Source organism: Molothrus ater, chromosome 4 (genome assembly GCF_012460135.2).
Source record: "Molothrus ater isolate BHLD 08-10-18 breed brown headed cowbird chromosome 4, BPBGC_Mater_1.1, whole genome shotgun sequence".
NCBI lineage: Eukaryota > Metazoa > Chordata > Aves > Passeriformes > Icteridae > Molothrus > Molothrus ater.
Genome location: NC_050481.2, coordinates 12,850,329 through 12,872,475, shown reverse-complemented (window position 1 = coordinate 12,872,475; position 22,147 = coordinate 12,850,329). Strand labels below are relative to the sequence as shown.

The window sequence follows — 22,147 nt, the reverse complement described above, 5'->3', positions numbered from 1 at the left end:
GGTACTAGCTGAAGCTCCTGGTATACTGAAGAGGTGATTTTGCTTTTCCTGCAATGCCTTCCTGCATTTTGTGATGGAGGCAAAAGGCCAGAGCAAATTTCATTGCAGTGTGCTAGATGCAGTACAAGAATTACAAAAGAAATAGAAAAAAACTTCATTGGTTTTACAGCATTTTTCTTTGCCTGGATGGTGGTGTTTAAAAAAACCATAAAAAATACCACTTCCAGGCAGCTGTACAGAAGTGATTTTGTCTGAATAAAGCAGAAAGAGGCCTAATACACTTCAAAGAAACAGAAAAAAAACCAACAACAAAAGAACAGTGTTCATGCCAAGTTCAATGCTTCTAACAATACAGCTGTATTTTTGGGGTGGAAATTCCCATCCTAATGCAAAACAAAATCCAAAGCCACCCCTGACTTCTTATGCCTGCAAAACACAGTTCCTCCAAATTGCAGAGCTTGTCTGTGACAGGTACAGTAACAAGGAAATACACCTCATACAAAATAAAATAAATAAATAAAATAATATAATATAAAATAAGTGGTATCAATGGCATAAAGAACAGACCCAAGCCTGTAACAGTTTGTAAGGGCAGTGGGGGAAAGCGGTGGCCTGCCCATTCCACAGGACCTTATTTTTTTCCTGCACTGATGTTAAAGCATTCACAGAGTTCAGCTCTGAATGTAAAGTATCTCACTTTCTGCAACTCCCTGAAAGGACCTTGTGGCCAGGTGGGAGTTGGTCTCGTCTCCCAGGTAACAAGTCACAGGAGGAGAGGAAACAGCCTCAAGTTACACCAGGGGAGGTTTAGACTGGATATAAATTCCTTCACTGAAATGGCAGTCACACATGGGAACAGGCAAGTGGTGGAATCACCATCCCTGGAAGTGTTCAAAAGATGTGAGGTTGTGGGGCTTGGGGACATGGTGCTGAACAGGACAGTGCTGCATTAGTGGCTGGAATCAATGATCTTAGAGTTATTTTCCAACAGAAATGTTGTTCTGTGATTTGATATTGAAGTGGAATAATTTTATCTTCAAGTTATTACTGTTCAGTGCTCAACCTCACAAGCAGCAGTACATCCAAAACACCAGGGGACTGCTTTGGAGAGAAACTTCAACACTGGTGAAACCACTGTTCACTGTTCAGGGTTCACTTCAACACTGTGAAACCACACCACTTAGGTGGCTGCTTAGTAGGAAAACCTGTGTGCATCTTTGTTGCCTCTCATGCTGCAGCACAGCCAAATATTTGTCAAACAGATTTTCAGCTTCATCAGAGCTTATTTTCCCCAAATTCTGTCATGCTATAAATCACTTTTTCAGGGAATATGTATAAATGGAAATAAAAGTACTTGAGAGGAAAATGGAGGAAAGCACAGACTTATGTATGCCATAACATGCATTATTGTTGTGCTTTTAAGCATTTGCTGGAAGGCACCTTGAATTTATTTGCTTAGAATTAGCATGATCCCTTTTTCCCCTGCACTTCTGCATGCATGACACCGCCCAGTGGGTGCAGCAAGGCAGTAAAAGAAGGATTTGACAGACCATAGTTAAGTGTCACTTTGACTGTATCTGTTAGATTAGGGGTGGGAGTTTCCTGCCTCCCGCCTTGTTGGGAGGAAAACGCAGGGCAGAAAGCCAAGGCCATGTATGTACAAGTTGTCCCTGGAGCTGGTGGGGTTGAGGTTGCTCTTGGCAAGGTAAAGGGCAGGCTGAAGGTCTGGTGTGCAGTGCATGCCTCCTCTCCCAGGTGACAGGTGATAAACTTTTGGTTGCTCAACCCCAAGCAGGACTCTGGCATCTACACAGTCCCTTCCCTTATTGTGTCTTTTTCTGATGAATATGATCTCCACATCAGGGCCGCTGCTAGCAGTACCTGGGGACGACTGCTGGTGGGTTTTTTCTCATGTGCTGGGTAGGATGGGGGAAGTGTTCCCTCACTCCTTCCCGTGTCTCAGCTCAGCTGTGAGATGCTGTGCTGCCAGGGGACATCTTGGGACATGCACACAGGGAAACCATCCACATGCGGCAGGTGCAGAGGCAGTGAGTGTTGTTATCTGCTGTCTTTGGGATTTGCTTGAGAAATCACTGGCAGGAGGGGAAGCAAGAGGCAAAAAATTGCCTTCAAGAATTCGAGCTGCTCAGTGCTGATTTATTTATGACATGTTAAGTCAGAAAAATGGAGGTTAAACTGCTGGGGAGCTTCCATCAGAGGTTATAACCTACCCTTCCATCAGGGTGAGCAATGTTGGGTCATGAGAATGTCATAGAGAAGCAAAGCTCTCCTTTGAAGAGGACTTGCGGTCATGTACATGCAGCAGGTGTGGAGCCATACAGCTTCCCCATCTTGCACATCATCTCTCTGGGTTCAAGTCTCTCAATACCTTCTCCCATCTGTCTTAAGAAACATCATTATTATTAAGTAGTAAAGGCCTTTTTTAATCTACAGTACAATTTATTCTGCTAAATAACATCAATACATTAAAAAAATACTTTACACCCGTCAAATACCGTTGCAAAGTGTGTTGGATGTCCTTTTGCTAATACCTTGGTTAATGCTGGATTAACTTCATGATGCATCCTGTGTGGCTGTTCACTCCTGCTCAGGTGTTAAAGCAAGGACACCGCATGTGGCAGACACAAGGGACAGCAGAAGGGAAGGTCCATCGTCCCCTGCTCTGGAGGAAGCTGTCAGCTTGGGATCAAACTGCCACAGAAAAGGCAAAGAGCACATGTCCAAGCTGGAAATTAGCCATGGGTCAGCTTACTCCAGAAAGCCTCTGGAGCTGACCCAAGAGCAGCTGAACTGCTGAGGTTCTCCAGCTTCCCACCATTCTATGGAGATGGGGATGGGTACAGGAAGATCCACGCTTGCACCCTCTGGTAGTTCTGCTTGCGTGCAGGTGCAACTCGGTGAGATTTAGGCAGTTAATGAAGCAGCAGAATACAAAATGTATAAGTTGGACCGATCTGTTTGTAACAAGAGGATTGATTTTTACTTTACTTGTTTTTTACCTTGTGAGCTCCTGAGGTAAAGCTTGATTCCCACAGAGCATTATCCTGTAAGTCTGAGTGACCTGGAGAAAGAGTGGCACCACTGAAAGCATGAAAAAGTAGCAGGCCACAGGAAGCAGAAGCTCCGCCAGAAGATCTGTGATGTCTTTCTCACACAAGATGTGTGAAACCTCTTGTGATGAACCATTGTTAGCGCTAGCATGCAATTGTAGAGGGATTTGAAACCACTTTTAGGTCTGACCAGCTATGACTAAGAGCGGCTGTGAAGCTGGTGGTACCCTTTGGCCCTGGCTGTGAGCTCTTCACTGTGTGCTGGACTTTATGTTTCGGTGCCTGTGGCACAGGGGTTCAGGCCCCTTGCCCAGATGGCACTGCACCCTCCCAGCCATAGCATCATTTCCTGTCTGATCAGCCCCCCAAGACTCTCTCCACTGTGTGCAGTGTTTCTGGCATGGGAGAGATGAGGGATGTGCAGACATGGGAGCAGCTCTCTGCTTGTACCAACTGCAATGGCTTCAGTGTTGGTGAGATGTGCAACTGACCCTCAGCTATATTTCTAAGGGCTGTGAAATTTTTCCCTTGCACTTACTCAGCTCCATTCTCCTGCAGCTTTTACCATTGCAGGAACTTCCCTTCTGCCTGAGCCATTTCAAGCTGTGGGAAGAGAGCAAGGTTTGTGGGTAACATGTTCTTCCATTGAAGCTGTGGAGACATCTAGAAAAAAGGTGAAGTTTCTGATTCAGAAGACCTGCTCCATGTCTGAAACAGAACTCTGTCTCTGGAAAGGACTGGTGGGACCAGAGCTTTGGAGAGAGGCCCCCAGGCACCCTCCTGTGCCAGACAGCCCCCCTGACCTGCACACCAGTGGGATTCATGGACCCTCTGTGAATGAACACACCTCTTATCACTGAAGACACCTTAGTTTGTGTAAATAGTACAAGGCAGCATGCTAGGGAAAGTGGCTTGGCTTTGCTCATTTGTGGTCATGTTTGAAGCTGCAGGTTGGACTTGTTTTAAGTGGTACAGAGAACAAGCACAAACTTTTACGTGTGAGTGGCCCAAACTGGAATAGATGAGTTTCTGCTCCATAAAATACAGAGGTAGACTGTGTACAGAGGTAGACTGTGTACAGAGGTAGACTGTGTAATCCATACTTTGTCCTTTGCAGAGAAAGCAAAAAGGTGTTAAGGGAGATTTTTTTAAAATCTGTGCTCCTGAATGTTCATCAGTATTGCATTTACTGTAGTACATGTTAAATTGGTGTGTATTGATTTCAGTGGAATTTTTCCATTGTCTTCTTAGAAATAAAAATGGAATGGCTTGGTTTGGAAGGGACTTTAAAGATCATCTAGTTTCAAGTCCCATGCTGTGGGCAGGGATGCTTTCCACTAGAGCAAGTTACTCAAAGCCCCATCCAGCCTGGCCTTGAACACTTCCAGGGATGGGGCATCCACAGCTTTGCTGGGCAACCTATTCCAATGCCTCACCACCATTGAAGAATTTCTTCGTAATACAGACTAAACCTATCCTCCTCCAGTTCAAAGCAATTCCCCCTTGCCCTGTCACTACATGCCCTTGTGAAAAGTCCCTCTCCAGCTCTCTTGTAGCTCCCTTTAGGTACTGGGAGGTGCTCTGAGGTCTCTCTGAGCTTTTCCTTCTTACCACCTAAAAAACCTGACTGCGTTTCAACTTCCTGTTTCCCTCCTCCCCAGCAGACTCCTAGGCCATGAGCCTCATCCAGCCAGCCGCTGGGATGTCAGGCATCTCCTCCTCTAGGGAGAATCTGCTGATTTACAACTTTTTGCAAACCTCAGTATTCATAGCCTATTGCAATGTTTTTACAAAAAACACCAGCTGTGTATGAGCCAGCCAGGGAGTGGCCAGGCAGCCCCATTGTAAAGCAGGGACAGACACAGTTAAACTTTGGAGCTGCTGGAAGCCAAGGGAAGCATTTCAAGGCACATCTCCCTGTTTTCTCAGCAGCACTACTGGTAAAAGCCTTCACATAAAGCCCCCTAAGTCCCAGCCTGTTGACAAAGCTGCCATATTGAAGCTTAGCCCAAATGTCTCCTTTCCCCATTCTTCATGAGGGCAAGAGAGAAGGGAATCTCACCATCAGCACTTCCCATGGGATGCATTGAACTTGACTTTCTCCCGAGAAACAGCCACCCAGACCCTCTCTGGGATCTCTGCATGCTATCTGCATCCTGCTGGGAAACAAAAAGTGCTGTCCTAGTGCCACAGATTCTCCACAAAATTTGGAAGACTATTCAAAACTGTCTTGCACGGGGCATGAGTGGTTACGTATTTGGGGCATGTTAGTGTAGAAACTGTAATATTAGTATCTTATGAAGTGAAATTTATGTGTGTATGGTAATTGCTCAGTTAATTTTACTGTAGTGGCTGGGCTACATGGCCTGTGGCAAGCACTTAGGGAATCAGCCTCATTATTATGGAAAGCCTCCCCATGTAGGATGTGTTTTCTAAGAATTGAAAACCTATATGTCTGTTCTGATAAAAGTACATTATTCAGAACTGCTCTTCCCTGAGCAGCAACATCATGTGGGCAAAGTTAAGGGAATAAGACCATAAACATGCAAACATTTTTTTTTAAAAAAAGAAATAACTAATCTTGGGAAAAGGAAAAACAAATTACTGTGTTCTGCACTTGTAAAGTCTGTGGTTGTAAGGACAGGGCACAGCTCCTGACCTCCCCCTTCAAGTTACCTCCCACTCATTGTACGGTTTATACTGCTGTCTGCCAATAAGAACATCCGAGGGAGTAAGTAAGTTTAGTTTCATCTTTGCTACAGCCTCTTTGTGCAGGGAGAGGAGGCAAGGCTGCTCACCAGGTTAGTTCTCTAAAAGCATGGAAATATTAGTAACTTGTTAGCCTGGGAAGAGTGGGATAATAGTGTCAAAGCAGGGGCTATTTTTCTTTTTTCCTGCTTAGCACAAAATATAAATCAAACTATCTGGCAAATCCTACTTGGGGGCGGGGGGGGGGGGGGGCTTTTAAAAAGCTGTGCGCAAAAGCTGGATTATGGAGAGTTTACCTTTGCTTACTGCTGTCTGATGCTAACACAATTGCATAAATGTGTTGAAGGAATCTGACTGGTACTCAGTACTCTCTATTTAGACTGAGCTGCCCTACCAGAAGTTTGGATATTAATGGCTTTTGATACCTGCTCTCTCCGTGTGCTTGCTTGTCCCTTCAATAGGGTGTGCTGTTGGTGGCAAGAGCAGCTATGCTTCAAATTGTTCATTATTGTTTGCAGCTAGGAGAGGAGAAAATAGGTGAATAATACTTGTGTGGATAGCACTGCTGTTGCCAGGCAGAGGGAAGCTGTGGGTTGGCCGAGGTGTTGCACTTCCCTCTGGACACACACCTGATACTACCCCCAGCTGCACTCTCGCAGGGCTTGCAGACTGGTGTGTGCTGCCAGCTGAAGCCATGAGTGGGATTTCAGGAGAAGCACGTGTTACTCCAAAGGATCGGGAAAGAAGGTGCTCCCCCTCCCCCAGCATCACTCCATTTCAGTTTCTATTCTGGCTTCTGAGCTCAGAAGCAATAGGAATAGGAGGAGGAGGAGGAGGAGGAGGAGGAGGAGGAGGAGGAGGCTGAGCACCCAGTAGGGTGGGTCTGCCTTTGTCAAACTACTGTTTCTAAGACACAAAATAAATCCACTCAATTTACAGAAAAGCAGGCTCAACAAATGTGAGCAGGCAGTTTATCTTATCTCAGAGAACCTCACCCAACCCCAAACTTTCTTAGACTTGTTACCTAGAAAAACTTTGTGCTTTTTTACTTGGCTAGGGAATTAGAAGCAGAAAGAAATTGCTCTTGTTGCTATTCTTACTACTATCATTATAATCATCATCATCATTATTATTATTTTAGACCTGAAGTTTACTGGTTTTCAAGGTTTACTTGCTTGCTTAACCACATAAAGGCAAGGAGAGTGTTTCAGACTTGGGACATTGATTTTCTCTTTTCCTGGCTCCCTACATCAGGAAACTGGAGATACGAGTTTTCTGTACTACTCTCTTGTGTGTAGCCTGGCTTTGTTATGAGGAAATGAGCCCACAGGTGCTTCCCACATACCCTGTGCCCATGCTGTGTAAAATACACCAAGTCCAACATGCCCAAGTCACTCCTTTTAGCTTGGGTTCACTGCCCAGCCCAGTTCAGCACAAGGGGAATGAGTCATGTCTAAGCACTAGCAAAGCCTTTATGGAGTGGAGTGGGGAACATCAGTGGCCTGATGTTGTGGTGTGTTTTATGTTTGTTCAGTTTTCCCCCCATTGTTCTCTCAGAAGGTCCTGCCCTGTTACCAGTTTGTGTCAATCCCCAAACCCCTCCCCAGTTGTCTTGGTTACTAAATGTATCTTTCTTGTTCCCCACCCCTGGCTGCCTGCCTGTTACTCGACACCCCTGCCTCTTTTTCTAGAAAGTTCGGGCCAGGGTGTCAGGGTGATTGGGTTAGGGGCCAGGGTCCCTCCCACAACTGTGTTTGATTGGTTCTCCGATGCCAATCCTTAGTGTATCCTTCTCTGATTTGCTATCTTTGACCCCCCCCCACCCTCTGTAAAACCCGGGGTTTTCTTGCCTCGGGGCTCTGAGCTCCTTCTCCACGTTTTCCCTACCAATAAAACCACCCTCCCTGAAGAAACTGAGAGTCGCCTCTTCATTTCATCCTGCGACTTCGGAGCTCACTACTGCGGCCACTCGTCCGTAAGCCTGTCATCGCTAGGCACCGGGCCCTGACTTCGTGTTGGGGAAGTGCCTTACTGGCTGGAGGTTGGCTGGACACTTATCTAGCCTGGGCGTTTTACCTTCCACCGGCCACCGCTCCAGCCTGATGCTATTTTGAAGGCTGGATAAAATGGCAGATAATGTGAAAACCTTGAACAGATAGAAATGCAGGCAAGATATGGTTATGCTCTATCACCTCCAGTGGCAGCTAGGGAGCTGGGCAAAAGAAGGCCTGCTGAAGGGTGGTAGCCACCAGTTTGGTCAGAGGTTCAGACCAACCACGGTTTTTTCACTGACTATCCTGTTTCATGTCTCTTTCAGAAGAGGGCCGGGGAATGGCTGTCCCAACCGTTGTGACGATCCAGCCACAATTTGGCGGGGCCATGTCTTCTGTCTCGAGATGCACGTGGCAGACAGGCCTGATGGACTGCTGCTCCGACTGTGGCGTCTGTGAGTGCCTCGGACACACTTCCTTGCCCCTGCTGCTTGGCTCGGTGGTGCCACTGTGCAGCCAGGCAGCTTGGCTCTCCCAGCTGCTCCAGGCAGAGCCTCAGCCAGTGCTGTGTTTCTTCCCCTGCCAGGCTGCTGCGGCATGTTCTGCTTCCCCTGCCTGGCTTGCCAGGTGGCTGGGGACATGAACGAGTGCTGCCTGTGTGGGACCAGCGTGGCCATGAGGACCCTGTACCGCACCAGATACAACATCCCGGTCAGTGCTGAGCCTACCCCCTCACCCTGCTGCTGCCAGCCTGAAGGCCAGGGTGCCCCCAAGGCCCTTCTCTCTGCGCTTGAGGGAGGGGCTCAGGACAGCAGTGATTTCCACTCCCCCTTTTTTTCCCATTCATATCCACCTCGGCTGCTGCTTCCGTCTTTGGGCTTTGATTGAGATAACTGTGGGCTGAATAAAGAATAGGTGAAGCTGGTTACATGGATAAAGATCCATAATCAGGTCTGGGAGAAAGGTGGACAGTGCATATGTGAGGGTGTTTCTTCCTGCAGGGGAGGTGGTTGCTCCCATCCCAAGGGCAAACCATAGGGTCCCAAATTCACTTTCCCTACATTGTCTGTTCCTGTAAGCATTTTTCTTCCCAGTCTGAACCTCAGAAGTCAAAAGATAAGCAGCTATCTGCAGCCTGCACAAAGGGCTCCTTCCTTCCTTTCCATGGTTCATGGGGTTTGCCAGCCCAAGGCTTCAGTGTTACTCAGGATACTGCAGCCTGCTGAGAAGAAAAGAGTACTTGACCTGAATGTGATTAACATTTTCTTGGCTGGAACATGGTCTCTGGGAAGCCTCTGTTCCCTAACCTGTTTCTCCCTAACAGGGGTCCATTTGCTCTGACTATTGTGTCACCCTGTGGTGCACTGTTTGCTCTGTTTGCCAAATGAAGAGAGACATCAACCGCAGGAGGGAGCTTGGCATATTCTGGTAAGCCAGGGATGGTGGTGCTCATCCATAAAGCTGCTGTCACATGCAGCCAGGTGGCTTCCCAGAGCCTCTCCTGCCAACATCTTGACACTGGACCAAGTTTGCTGCAGTGGGGAAATGACCATGGACAGTTGACCAGAGTGACATGTCCTGAAGCAAAATGTCACTGAGGACCTTGTGCAGGGTGGAGGGGGGAGGACTGGGGTGATACACAGAGTGTGGTGAGGCACATCTCAGTCCTGACACTCCTCTTCTATCCTGTTGTAGATGCTGCCATCCTCACTGCATCCTTGGAGCTGCTGCAAGCAGGAGTCACCACTGCTCTGACTGTTGGGAAATGCACCATGTGGAGCTTGCCTTGACTGCATTTGATTTTCCCTACTTAACTGCAGAAATAAAGTTTTGAGTTTGTCTTCCTACCTCTGTGTATGTCACTCTTGCACCACCTGAGAGCACCAATCCTTCTCCTGCTCCATCCATCTCAGCAGCCCTTGGTGTAGCTGAGATTTCCCTGTGCCTGCTGCAGAGAGAGAGATATTCACTAGTATTTTGTTATTGGATCAGCTATTAGAAAGGATATTTAATACATTGAAGAAGTCAGTGTTGCTCATCCAAGTTTTAAAATTTGGGAAAATGACTACTGCTGCAGGACAGAGCTGGGTCTTCCTGCAGTCAAGTGACTTCTGCTGTTGGTGAGTGACACCTTTCTGAATAGAAAGGCATGGAGTACCTGGCACCAGCTCACCTTGATGCTGAAGAGCTATGGACCCTGAGCATGAATTCCCCCACACCTGCAATAAAAAACCTGTCTGGGTTGTGGGTTATCTGTGTCCTCTCTAGGTACAAATAGTGCCATCTTCCTGCATGGCATTACACAGCCCATCTGTCTGCACTGGGCTGTGAGCCCTGCATTCCCATCTTCAAGATGGAGGTTGCATCCACCCTCTCTCCATCACTCTCGAGAGAAATGCTAAAGGACTTTTGATCCCTGCAAATACCTCCCAGCTTTCATTCTTTAAGGAGAATATGATTATTTTTTTGTCCCCACTCTACCTTCACTTTTACCACAAAACTTTTTAAGGGCAAGTAGTTGCAGTGCTGAGGGGTGGGTGGGTGTGATGGCACTCCCAACTGCTTAAACTGGCTCAGATGGATGATCCCTGGCAATGCAGAAAAATGCGTTTTTAGCCTGAGAAAGGCCGTTCCTGTGTCACCCAGTGCAGTTACAGACAGTTCTTGCAGATGCTCAGGTTTGACAAAGGAATGGTGCTGCACCTCCAACAGCACATGGCTTAGGGCAGCACAGGAGCCTGGAAACAAACTGCCCTTCTTTGAAAACCTCTCCCACCAGGGCTCTGGGCCTGGAGAGCGACTGGGTGGGGAAAGGTGAGGGCTGGCAGCAGGAATGAGGCAGGGAAGCTGCCATTGTGCAAAGCTGCACATAAGCTACCATTTGCTCTGTTAGTCAGAGGGAGCAGAGGTCATTTGCCAGAGCACATATAAAGCATGAGAACCAGGAAAAGGAGACGTGTCTGCTGGGACAAGGACAGCTTGGAAAGTACGTGTGGCATGGCTTTGCTTTGGTGATGGTATGGAAGCTGCTTGTGGCTGAAGTGGTGATGCTGGGCAAGGGGAAAGGGTGGAAGCAAAGGTGAGGTTTTCTACCTGGAAAGCTGCTTCAGGGTTAACTACAGTGTGGTGGGTGCTGCTGATGACAGATGTGGGGAACAGAGGTGGAGGACAGCAGTTTTTGCACTGTGTTGCTCATATAGTGCACTGTATTTGTGCACATACAGTGCCTATAGATACAATTTTATGACCTTGGCTGTTGGTGAAATGTAGCTGCATGCACCTCAGGATGCTTTTGTCCCCATCAGTCATTCCAGCGCGGCTGGTGATGCCGTGGGGGTATGAATTGTGAAATTGTGATACATTTTTTTGTGCTGGGCCTGGCCCATCTCTCAGTAGGTGAGTGTGTGGCAGAGGCTTCTCCTTGCTGCTGCCTGCTCTGCACTGCAACCACCACCTGTGCAGGGATGTGGTGTGCTCATACCTGGGGAGGGGAAGGAGAAGCCTGACTGGAGGAATCCTGTCCCTAAAATTTCTCTTGCTGCTGCTGCTCCTGTGCACAATTCTCCCTGTGGTCCCTGTGGTCCTGCCTGCTGCTGAATATCCCTGTTGCTGCATGGGAGCCCCATGCTGGGCTCACCACTGCACAGCCTGTCCATGGTCTGTCTCCTCCCCTGCCCCTCCTGGTTCTTCTTAAATCATTGTGTACAAGGCTTCCTGAAGGGCCTGCTGCTTTGGTGTGCTGGGAGGTGTTACATTGACTGCAGCGGGGATGGGAATTACCTGAGATCTCATAGATGAACAAACAGGGACAGCTGGCCAAGGCAGGGCCAGGAGGTGTCCGGAGAGGGACAATGGATGCAGTGTCCCCTGCTGCACTCACAGGTGTCTCAGATAGGGACAGCCTAGCCATGCTTCCACTGCCTGCAGAAAGCTGCAAAAAGTCAGGAGCAAATCATGTGGAGATTTTTACCAGCTTTCTTCCCTCTTACACCATAATTCAACAACCTTCTTCCTCTTCCTGGGACTGCCAGGAACAAGGGCTCATCCTACAGCAACAGGCTGTTTCTGACAGCTGGGATGTGTCTGTTATGCTGGGGAGTCACAGGAGCTTCCAGCAGAGCCAGCAACCCTTTGCCACCTGTTGCCATTAGTCAGTGCAAATGCAGTGCCACAGCCGGTGCCACTCTGATTTAGGTGATGAGCTCGATGGCATAGTCTGAGTGCTGGGCATAGTAATTGTTCCACCCCATTTCTTGGGTCATTTAATACTTAACTTTGTGTAACTGTGCAATTCTGGTGTGAAAACAATCTTCTTAGAGGTGACTCTCTCAGTCACCTCTAAAGTGGTGCTGAGCTTGAGCAAAGGGCAGGGAGTGTGTCTGCATGGGAGTTCTGTGGGAGAATCATAATTTTTTTTTTTGTTTTGTTTGTTTTAATGAAAGCTCCAAAATCAAAACTGAGAGTGGCAGAAGCTGGTCCTGTGCCTTGCAGGGGTGGCAGGGAGGGAAGGGGCCGCTGATGGAGGTGCAGGTGGAGTTGTTACTTTGGTCAAGTGATTTTGGGGATGGTACTGTGGAGCAGGAGCTTTCTACTCTCAGAGAACACAGCCCGTTGCTGAGGAGGGACGGGATGGAGAGGAACTCCACAGGCCATGGTGACCCCACAAGACTGAGGAAGAGGAAGATGATGTGTTGGCACAGACAGTTAAGTGGAGGAAGGATAGGAACTGGTGGCAGGGCTCCTGAGAGCTTGGGGAGACTAGAACTGAGCAGTAGTAACTTTGGAAGACTGTGATCATAAACAAAACAAAACAAACCTCCCAAAACCAGCCCAAAATGCAGACAATTTTACAGAGATATTTTTATGTGATTTTACGCAGACAATGATGAAAGATGACCTGGACATGAAAAGACTAGTTTGAGGTGTTGAAGCACTGCAGTTCTGAAGCAGAAGGACCTTTGTTTTTACAGACGTGTTTTACTTGCATAGGGATGATGTGCTGCTGCCTTTGGTGGAAGACTGGTTTTAGAGAGGGCTTTCCTTCAGAGGGTAGTGGCAGCTTCTGGCAGAGCTGTGCCCCCCACTTTGTGGTGAGAGTGGCATTACCCCAGCAGTGGGGACTCCCCAAGGAACTCTCTCTGAATGCAGCAGCCTGAGCAAGGCGCCCACTTCAAAAACACCTGCAGAATCTTCCTCTGATGGCTTTTCTTTCCAGACCACAAACTGCCTGGAGGGACCTGAACCCGTGCTGGCAATGGCCTCTCAAACTGTGATTACAGTCCAACCCGTTTTCAGCTGTCCAACAGCCAGGGGAGTGGCAAACAGGGCTGCTGGATTGTGGTGTATGTGAGTACATACGTAGCCCTCATTCCTGCTGTTGCTTGTGATGTGTTTCCTGCTCCTCCTGCAGCATTACCCCTGCCACAAACCCCACTCCCATGGGTACTGGAGGCAGAGCAGCTCTTGCCTGATGTCAAGAGCCACAGCTCTCAGCTGGCTTTTCCCCCTCTGTATTTGCACCTGTCAGCCAAGTCCACGTCTCACTGTCCCACAGGTCTTTGTGGGATGTTCTGCTTCTTCTGCCTGAACTGCCAGGTGGCTGGGGACATGGATGAGTGCTGCCTGTGTGGCTCTAGTGTGGCCATGAGGACCCTCTACCGCACCAGATACAACATCCCAGTGAGTGACCAGCTTGGGGGCCTGTCCCAACAGCAACAACAGCCATGGGATGGGTGCTGAGGTGGGGGCTCAAGGAAGGAGAAAGGGGTGCCCAAGGGGAAGGGCAGAGGCGAGGAGTTGCATGAGCATCCCAGCTGGCCAGGAGTCAGGGACATATCTGCCTCACCACTGTCAGCTGTGGAGGGAATCCCAGCACACACTACTTCATCCCAGTCCTTGCTGGATACGAGCAGCAGGATGCTGCAGGGCCCAGCTGAGCTCCGATGGGGTGCTGACGATGTAAAATAGAAAGGCTGAAAAGTTTAACGTTTGGTGTGGGAAGGGGTTTTCCATGCAATGTCCCTTGCTCCACAGGGCTCCATCCTGCAAGACTTTTGCTCCATCTGGTGTTGCACCCCATGTGCACTCTGCCAGCTGAAGAGAGACATCAACCGGAGGAGGGCAATGGGCATATTCTGGTAAACTGGGGGTGCTGGCGCTACTTTGTCTCACTGCTGCACAGCACCACTGGCTTCCCGGGGTCTCCCTTTCCTCTGACACCTGACTCCAGACACAGGTTTGCAGCAGTGCTGGAGCAGTAATGGCTGAGTAAAGGGTGATCCTGCTCTCCTATCCTGTTGCAGATGCTGCTATCTTCAGTGCACCCTGTGGAACCACTGCAGGCAGGAGCTGCTGCTGCCCCGGATGTTGGGACGTGTGCCATGAGGAGTTTGCCTTCACTGTGCTCGATCCCCTTTACTCTTGGTAAAGCCAGCAAGAAAAGCACTGCCTGTCTTCCTGCCTGTGTGTTGTTATTTATGTCTCTGCGTCTTTCTGCAGCATCAGAATCAGTGCTGTACTTTTCTAGGCCAGAGGTATGATGAGGTTGTCAGGTAAATAAGGCTTTCTCTTGCCCACCCACACTGGAATGAGGCCAGACCACAAAATTCAGTGAGAAGATAAAACAAAAGCCAAATCTGCTATGGGAACAGAAAAGATAAAACAAAAGCCAAATCTCCTATGGGAACAACTTCTCTGTGTACACCACCAATGTGCAGAGCTGGTGACAGCATTGCCCTCTGCTCAGGGAGGCCCAAGAGCACTTACCCCATCCCTATGGATGCCTGGACTGTCCCCAGCACTAAGACACAAGTGGGGAGTGATGGTGATAGTGTGGGATTCCCAGCCACTCTGCTTTCCCCACACAAACATTGTGAAGAGACCATCACACAGGAATGGCTTCTCTGTGGGTCAGCCCCCTGCAGCTCGTGGGTGTTGGGTGGAAGAGCTGGGACTTGGGGGTGCAAAAGTTTATCCACTGCCTACCAGGGTGACAAACAGGGAAGAGGTAAGTCTGGGACTGGGGTTGTTCTGGCTCAGATTGGTTTAAAGTTTATTGGTTTGAACAGAGAAAGGTGGGGCTTTGCCCAGAAAGGGCTGCAGGGGGCCCGGAGGCTCTGTCATATCTGTGCTTCTGTGCTGGCACCTGCAGGACAGGACGGGAATTTATTAAAAAAATGCCTTTTCCACTTACCTGTTTTCACCGTCACAACTCCCGCTGCATTTGCCGCCGGTGTGAAGGGGCGAGGCTGTGCCGCTGCTGACGGCGTGTCCCTGTGTGCTCGCACACACCAACATGCGCACAGAGAAGCAGGGGAAAGCGACTGGGCTGTGGTGCCAGCCGGAGCTGGGAGCTGGCAGTGTCCCTGCTGTGGGAACAGATGTCACAGGCGTGCTGGGTCACCTCTGCTTCCTCCTGGCTGCTGGTCCCAAATCCCTGCCGCGTGCACCCTGCCAGCCAACAGAGCAGGGCTGAGGGCTGGCTCTGAGCCCCCGTCCGCAACACATGCAGCTGCCTGGCTTGAGGTGGCCAGTTCAGTGACAGCCCTGCTGCTGCAGGAGCCCACGAGTGTGCTGAGAGCACCCAAGATCCGGGACTTCTAAGTCACACAGCCAGGAGTGCTGAGGTCCCCTCTTTCCAGGGACAAGTGAGCCCTGTGTCCCAGAATGGGGCTCCCTGACTGACAAATGCTCCTTGTCCCCATCCCTCCTCCCACAGTGATGGTTGTTTTGGGCTTCCCTGACAGTCATTCCTGCTTGGCATCCTTCTATGCCCGTCCTTGATCATGGAATCTCTTCCCTGGGTCTCTGTCTCCTCCAGTGCATGCAGAGGTTGGTCCATTGGGATCAGTGGCCAAAGTCGTGAACTTCCACAGTTACCCATGTCCTCCACAGTGAGCCAGAAGCAACCAGGAGGCTGCTGAGCAAACACGAGGACACCTAGGTTTTGTTTCTGTGAATTTCTTCATTAGATGTAACTACAAATGACCACTACTAAAGCAAGCATGTACTTAAGATCACTCACGTGTATTCATTATTTAGGGTGCTACCGGCACGACCCTCGCCAAACTGCTGCCAGCAGCGGGCAGGAAGGAAAAGCCTCTTGTGGCAGGTGCTCCACATCACGGAGTGGTAAAGCCCGAAGCTGCACCTGCCCGGATCCCGATCCCGATCCCGATCCCGATCCCGATCCCGATCCCGGAACGGGCGGTCCCTGGCTGTCGCACGGCTCAGCCACTTGCTGCCGGTGTTCCGCCCTCCTGGCGCACACAAGGAGGCGCAGCAAGCTTGGTTTTTCCTCAGGGATCCCGCTTCTCCCGCGAGAGCCCTGCAGGCTGCTCCAGCGCCGTGTGCCAGGACTCCGCGCTCCCTCATCTGTCCTGCCCCAGGAGCACCGGAACTCTGGGGCTGAGCGCTATTGGGATGGCACCATGTCCCAGGGATATCAAGGGACATGGACCTGCCCACAGCACCCCCAGGGGAGGCACCTCCGTGTCCGCAATTCCCGATCGGAGTCAGCCCTGGACTGGCAGCAGTCCCCGCGCCCCGCGGCTGCTTACGGCCGAAATAGGGACATTTTCCGGGTCCTGAGGCGTTTCTGTCAGTAATGCTGAACCTTCCTTTCCTGCTCGAGGAGTCCCGCATTGTGCTTTTCCTCCTCCCTTCAGGCTGCTGCCAGCCTGCTGGGGCCAGGATGGTTGTGGTTTTCTTGTGATGCCTCCCTCGAGACCGGGATGCTTGTTTTCCTTGCTGATGCTAAGACAGGTCCTTCTTGACACAGCTTTGCCCTTGTGTCCTCATGGGGCTTTGTTTGCATAGGCTGTGCTGTGGAAATGCAGCAAGGAGCCAGGAGCAGCCAGCCCCAAGCCCGGGGGAGAGGCAAAAGTGTCTACCTCATCCAAGGAGTGTCAAGGGACTCAGGAGCTGCAGGCAATGCCTGGTGAGTGCCCAAAGTGATGACCAAACAGCCCCACACCCAGCCATGCTGCCAAGGGGGTTTCTTGCTGCTGGCTAGGGTGGGAGAAACCCAGCATAACCAGGAAAACCTCATTGTGGGTAATGGATAAGCACTTGAGATCCCCTCTGAGGGCTGGCTGGGTTGGTTCTGTTCCTGCCGACTCTCTTGGCACTGTATGAATATGGGTGGGGGGCAAACAATGCCAGAGGGGGGTCAACACCATCTGGGGAGCTGTCACAGCCCCCCAGACCAAAGCCTCTCCTAGGAGGTTTGTGCCTAATATTTGGGGGCCTGGGATCTTGGAAGAGAGCTCAGGAAAGGTGAACCAAGAGTTGTTGGGGTCTGGCCCAGCTGCACCCCATTGCCAGGACCTCTCTGTAGTGGTGGGGACAGCCCAGTGTTTGTGGGTACAGCTCCTGTGCACACAGACAGGGCAAAGTGCTTCACTGAGGGGTTTGTGCAAATGCCCTTCCTGGAGTGCCCTTCTGGGAGAGATGTGACTGTTCTGGATAGGGAGGGGGACAGGCATCTCCTGAGGGTCTCTGGGGTGTGCCACCAGGAGCTCTGAGTGACTGATGTCTCTCCTTTTTTAGCTACAGAGGGGACTCCGCTGCCTTGTGCTGCCACCTCACAGCCTACGGCCCCTCGGAGCAGGGCTGCCCAGAAGAGCCTGGCTCACCCTCATCTCACTTCTGCTGTCAGGAATGGGACTGAGAGAGACCCTTCATGCAGCGAGGAGCATGTGACATGTATTTAATCCACAAGAGAAGAGGCCAGGCTCCTTGCTGCGTAGAGCTCCCTGTAGAGGACAACCCATGTGGCGCCTGGGTGACAGACACCCTGGCTCCAGTTGATAGACACCCCAGTTAGTTTGGATTAGAGATGCTCCTGTTTCTCACAGCTCTGACTGATAAATGCTCCAGCTGCTTAAAGCTCAAGGTATTTGATGCTCTAAGTGATTTCAACTCCTGCATCTTCCAGCTCCAGATCACAGTTCTGGCTGCTCTGCTGTTGAGGTACAAGATGCTCTTGCCAGCAGACCTCCTCCCCAAGTGTTAGGGACACTTGGGTTCCTCTTGAGTTTCAGGTCATTCCAGCTCCTGGACGTGGTATGCTAATTACAGGCAATGGGTGCTCCACCTCAGATTATTTGAAACCCTGAGCTATTTTGGCTCCAGCACACACCAGAGGAGAGGTGCTCCCACTGCTTCTGGAGGCAGAAATTAAGTTGGGGGATGTTTGCAAACAGTCTGAAGGGCTCCCAGAAATGGGAGACAGCCTGTCTCACAAAGCACACTGATAAGGTTGGAAAGGCCTCCAAGACTGAGTCCTACTATCAACCTAACACTGCCATGTTCACCACTAAACTACATCCCCAAGTGCCTCATCTACACATTTTGTTAACACTTCCAGGGCTGGTGATTCCACCACTTGGGCAGCCTGTTCTGATGCCTGACCACTCTTTCCATGAAGAAATTTCTCCTAACATCCAATCTAAAGCTCCCCTGGCACAACTTCAGGACATTTCCTTTCATTTCCTTTCATCCTGCCACTTGTTTACCTGGGAGAAGAGATTGACCCCCACCTCTCTACAAACTCCTTCCAGGTAGTTGTAGGGAGCAATAAGGTCTCTCCTGAGCCTCCTTTTTTCCAGGCTAAACATCCCCAGCTCTGCACTGATCCCACAGGGACACGAGATGATGTAGTGGGGCATGACCCTGAGCATCAGATCAGACACTCTCTTCTCTCTTCAAAGCTAATGCAGTGTGAATATTGATGTAGTGGATGGTGGTAAAAGCACAACTAATGCAAGCCTCTCCTGATACAGCCTTCCTACATTCCCAGGGTGGTTCTCTATATTTCCAAGAAGCTCTTTTGCTGTTCCTTCATTTTTGGCGCAGAGCAGTGGTGGTGCTGCCTGCATGAACTACAGGGAAATAAACCAGACCACCAAGTTTCACATCGCACACTGTTACTAATGGACAAAATCGATACTATTTATTTTCTTCCCCAAGGCCTGGCCCCTAAGCTGGTTTGTGTTTCAGGATCATGTGCAGCGTGAGCTGGGAGAGCAGTGTCAGTCACCAGAGGGCACCAGGGAAGAAGGATGCTGAGAGCTCCTCTTGTTTCTCTGCTTCACAGTTCAGCACATGAAGGAGGGACAGTTCTTCAGCACTGCCCTGCTGCTTCTGCTGCTGCTGTTTGTCCACAGGCAATTTCACCATGACAAAACATTTCTGCTCTGGCAAAAGATCACAGCAAGTTAGCAGTGAGAAGGAAACATGTCAGTCACTGCTACATATCAGAACAGCCATGAATGGGTGTAAAAACTCTGAGAGTATCTATAAAGTTGTCCTTGCCCTTTGTTTGTGTTCAGGACATTTCACAGAGGGTGCAGTGCTTGCCATTGGGGTGCTTTAACTCCCTCCCTGGGACTTGCTGTCTCAAAGAAATCAGAGAGCTGGGGAGGAAAACATGACTGCAGACATGGAAAGATGTTAGAAGAATCTGGTGTTAACAGCTTAAGAGACTGTTGTGTTCACTGAGAGGAAACAGAGGTCTTAGATATCTCCCAGGTGTGTTAATTCTCAACTAAGCCAGGTTTTGGCCTGCAAAGCAAGGTAGAGTCAACACACCTGTAAGACAAAGCAAGGTTGTGAAGGATTATAGCTCTAAGCCTAAATTCAGGAGGTTGGAATACATCAGTAAAATGCAGCTCACTCTGAGCAACAGGGAACATGCTAAGAAATCTCCTACTCAAGTAAAATTGTGATGTTAACGTCACAGTGATTTAACTGGTACTTTTCTGGGCCACAGTTTAAGTCATTTGTTATGGGAATGTTAAACATTTGTTATGGGAATGTTAATCAACATGCATGTGACATGCATGAAACATCTAAGGCACAAAAGCATAGTTTATTTTTGACTCTAATATTTATAGATTTTTAAAAGTGACCATGGATTGGAGGATGAAATTGCCACTTCTCCAGCTACACTGGTCAAACCAACAGTTTATCAAATTTCTCCTCCTCCAGAAAGGAAAGCAAAACAATCATTATTTACATGAAATGTGCGTGAGAAACTTCATTACAAAAATGTAAACATCAGAAGGCTTAGAAGAACTTAGGAGAACAGGGAGACACCTGAGAGGTTTGACACCAAGCTGGAAATACAGCACAGTATCATGCCAGCCTGATCTGCAGCTCAGCAGAATTCCTGGTGAGCATCATGTTGATCAACATTAGATTCAATGTCTACATCCCTTCCTCGAGGTTTATCACCTTTAGTCTTTCAATAGCAATTACTCATACAAGATGTGTTTTCTTCTCCTTGTAATAAAACTTTATCATGTTGTTAAACAATGCCTCCCAGTGCTGAGGTAAAAGCTCAGAGCTTCATTCAACTCCAAACAAAGGAGGGGCACAGCTCCGGACACACCTTGGCTGGCGTTGCTGCCGTGCAGATTTACCCTTTTATTTTGGTTAATGGACAGCTGGTGGTGACCTTCAGCCAGATTTAATAGTTAAACAGAACATGCAAGCTGCTTGGAAGGACTGTCTGATAAGGCAATACCTTACCTATCAGTCCTGATACATAAGTGATACCTCACTTACATTGTGTTTAACATCTCAGGGTTTATGTGTTGTGAACTGACTAAAGCTCTCATGCACGTTTGTGGATGTGCCTCACATTTGACCAAGCACAAAATAGAAGTGTGAAAGGTTGAACTCTGTATTGAATCCGTTGCTAACATTAAGTAATCCTGTGATATACCACAGGTTTGCCCAAAGATAGATGAGGGAAAATTTATGATAACTTTTTGTGCATTATCTGACAAATAAGCACCTGGGGCAGGCATGGCCTTGGAAACAGTAAGATAGAGAAAGATTTATTAGGGTAGGATTCATTACTGAGTTTTGTACTCCTGAGGGCACAGGTTTCAAGCCCTGCAGCAATCCATGAACCTTGATCCCTGTGGGAGCCCTGCAGCAGCAAAGCTGATGAGACACCAAAGTGTGCTCTGTCTCTCCCTAATGAAATATGTAATCTTATCTCTGAGGAATCATGTTCCTACAATGCATTCCTTTTATTGCTTATTTGAATGTGAATGGCTCTGTACTATCTTTGTACAGGACCACTAAACATCCTAGCAGCTACCAGAGTTGATAAGACAGTCCCTTCAGACTGTCTATACATGTGTCCTATACATGTGTCTAAGAGAAAAAACTTCCCTGTGAAGTTAAATTGCTCCTGGCCAGCTGCTGAAACTGCAGAAAGGCTGAACTGCTTTCATTCAATGTTTCAGACTCCAATGCATGCATCAATTGGGGCTTTCCTTCTCTGGAGTCTGCTCCACTCCTGAAGACAGGAACACCTGTGAATTGACACATTCAGAAACAATCTCAAGGATACCTGTGCCCACAATTAAAAAAAAAACCCAAGTCATATTGGCTCTTAATAGTAGAGCAAATATCTGTGCAAACAAAATAACCACAGTTTTTCATCTTCTTTTGTTGTTGTTGTTGGTTGGTTGGTGTAAGCTGGAGCACCAGTCATCCTGAGAGCAACAGTCACCTCTCTCTCTGCATCCTGTGCAAGTGCTCTGGTTTTTCCTAGCTCATGGAAGAATATCCTGAGTTGGAAGGGACCCAAAAAGGATCATAAAGTCCAACTCTTGGCCCATCATAGGCCAGTCACAAGAACCACACCATGTACCTAAGGGTATTGCCCAAAATCTTCTTGAACCCTGTCAGGCTTGGAGCTGTGACCACTTCCCTGGGGAGCCTTTCCAGCTCCCAGCCACCCTCTGGGTGAAGAAACTTCTTTCTAATATCCAGTCTAAACCTCCCCTGACACAACTTCATGCTATTCTCTGGGGTCCTGTCACTGTCACCACAGAGAAGAGGTCAGTGTCTCCCCCTCCTCTTCCTCTCACAATGAAGCTGTAACTGCAATGGGGTCTCTCCTCAGCTTCCTCTTCTCCAGGCTGAACAGAACAAGTGACCTCAGCCACTCTGGTATGGCTGCCCCTCAAGGCCCTTCACCATCTTTGTTGCCCCCCTTTGGATGCTCTCTATAGTTCATACTTTCTTATATATTGGCACCCTAAACTGCCCCAGCACTCAAGGTGAGGCCAGAGCAGAGCAGGACAATCCCTTCCCTTGCCCAGCTGGCAATGCTGTGCCTGATGCCCCCCAGGACAGGGTTGGCCCTCCTGGCTGCCAGGGCACTGACTCACATTCAATTGACCAGCACCCCCAGGTCCCTTTGCACAGCGCTGCTCTCCAGCCTCTCAGTCCCCAGTCTGTCCATACATCCAGGGTTGCCCTGTCCCAGGTGAAAAATACAGCACTTGTCTTTGTTTAAAGTTCATGTGGTTGGTGATTTCCCAGCCCTCCAACCTGTCAAGGTCTGTCTGC

At 49.2% G+C, this 22,147-nt stretch overlaps 2 protein-coding genes across 3 annotated transcripts; both read left to right on the top strand.

Annotated features, from left to right (window-relative positions):
• The first annotated feature begins 5,766 nt into the window (after positions 1-5,766).
• Positions 5,767-9,618, top strand: LOC118686186 (placenta-specific gene 8 protein-like). Of its 2 annotated transcripts, XM_036382248.1 has the most exons (5): positions 5,768-5,872; positions 8,098-8,226; positions 8,358-8,482; positions 9,096-9,199; positions 9,467-9,618. In XM_036382248.1, coding segments are annotated over exons 2-5 (345 nt in total). In that variant the 5' UTR covers positions 5,768-5,872; positions 8,098-8,111; the 3' UTR covers positions 9,468-9,618. The 2 variants fall into 2 exon arrangements, with proteins under 2 accessions (XP_036238139.1, XP_036238141.1); XM_036382246.1 differs by lacking the exon at positions 9,467-9,618 and having other exon boundaries at positions 5,767-5,872; positions 9,096-9,203.
• Positions 9,619-13,025: 3,407 nt separating this feature from the next.
• On the top strand, positions 13,026-13,912 carry LOC118686187 (placenta-specific gene 8 protein-like). Its single transcript, XM_036382249.1, is given in 4 exon segments — positions 13,026-13,057; positions 13,059-13,117; positions 13,326-13,450; positions 13,805-13,912. Coding segments are annotated over 4 exon segments (324 nt in total).
• The last annotated feature ends 8,235 nt before the right edge of the window (positions 13,913-22,147 follow it).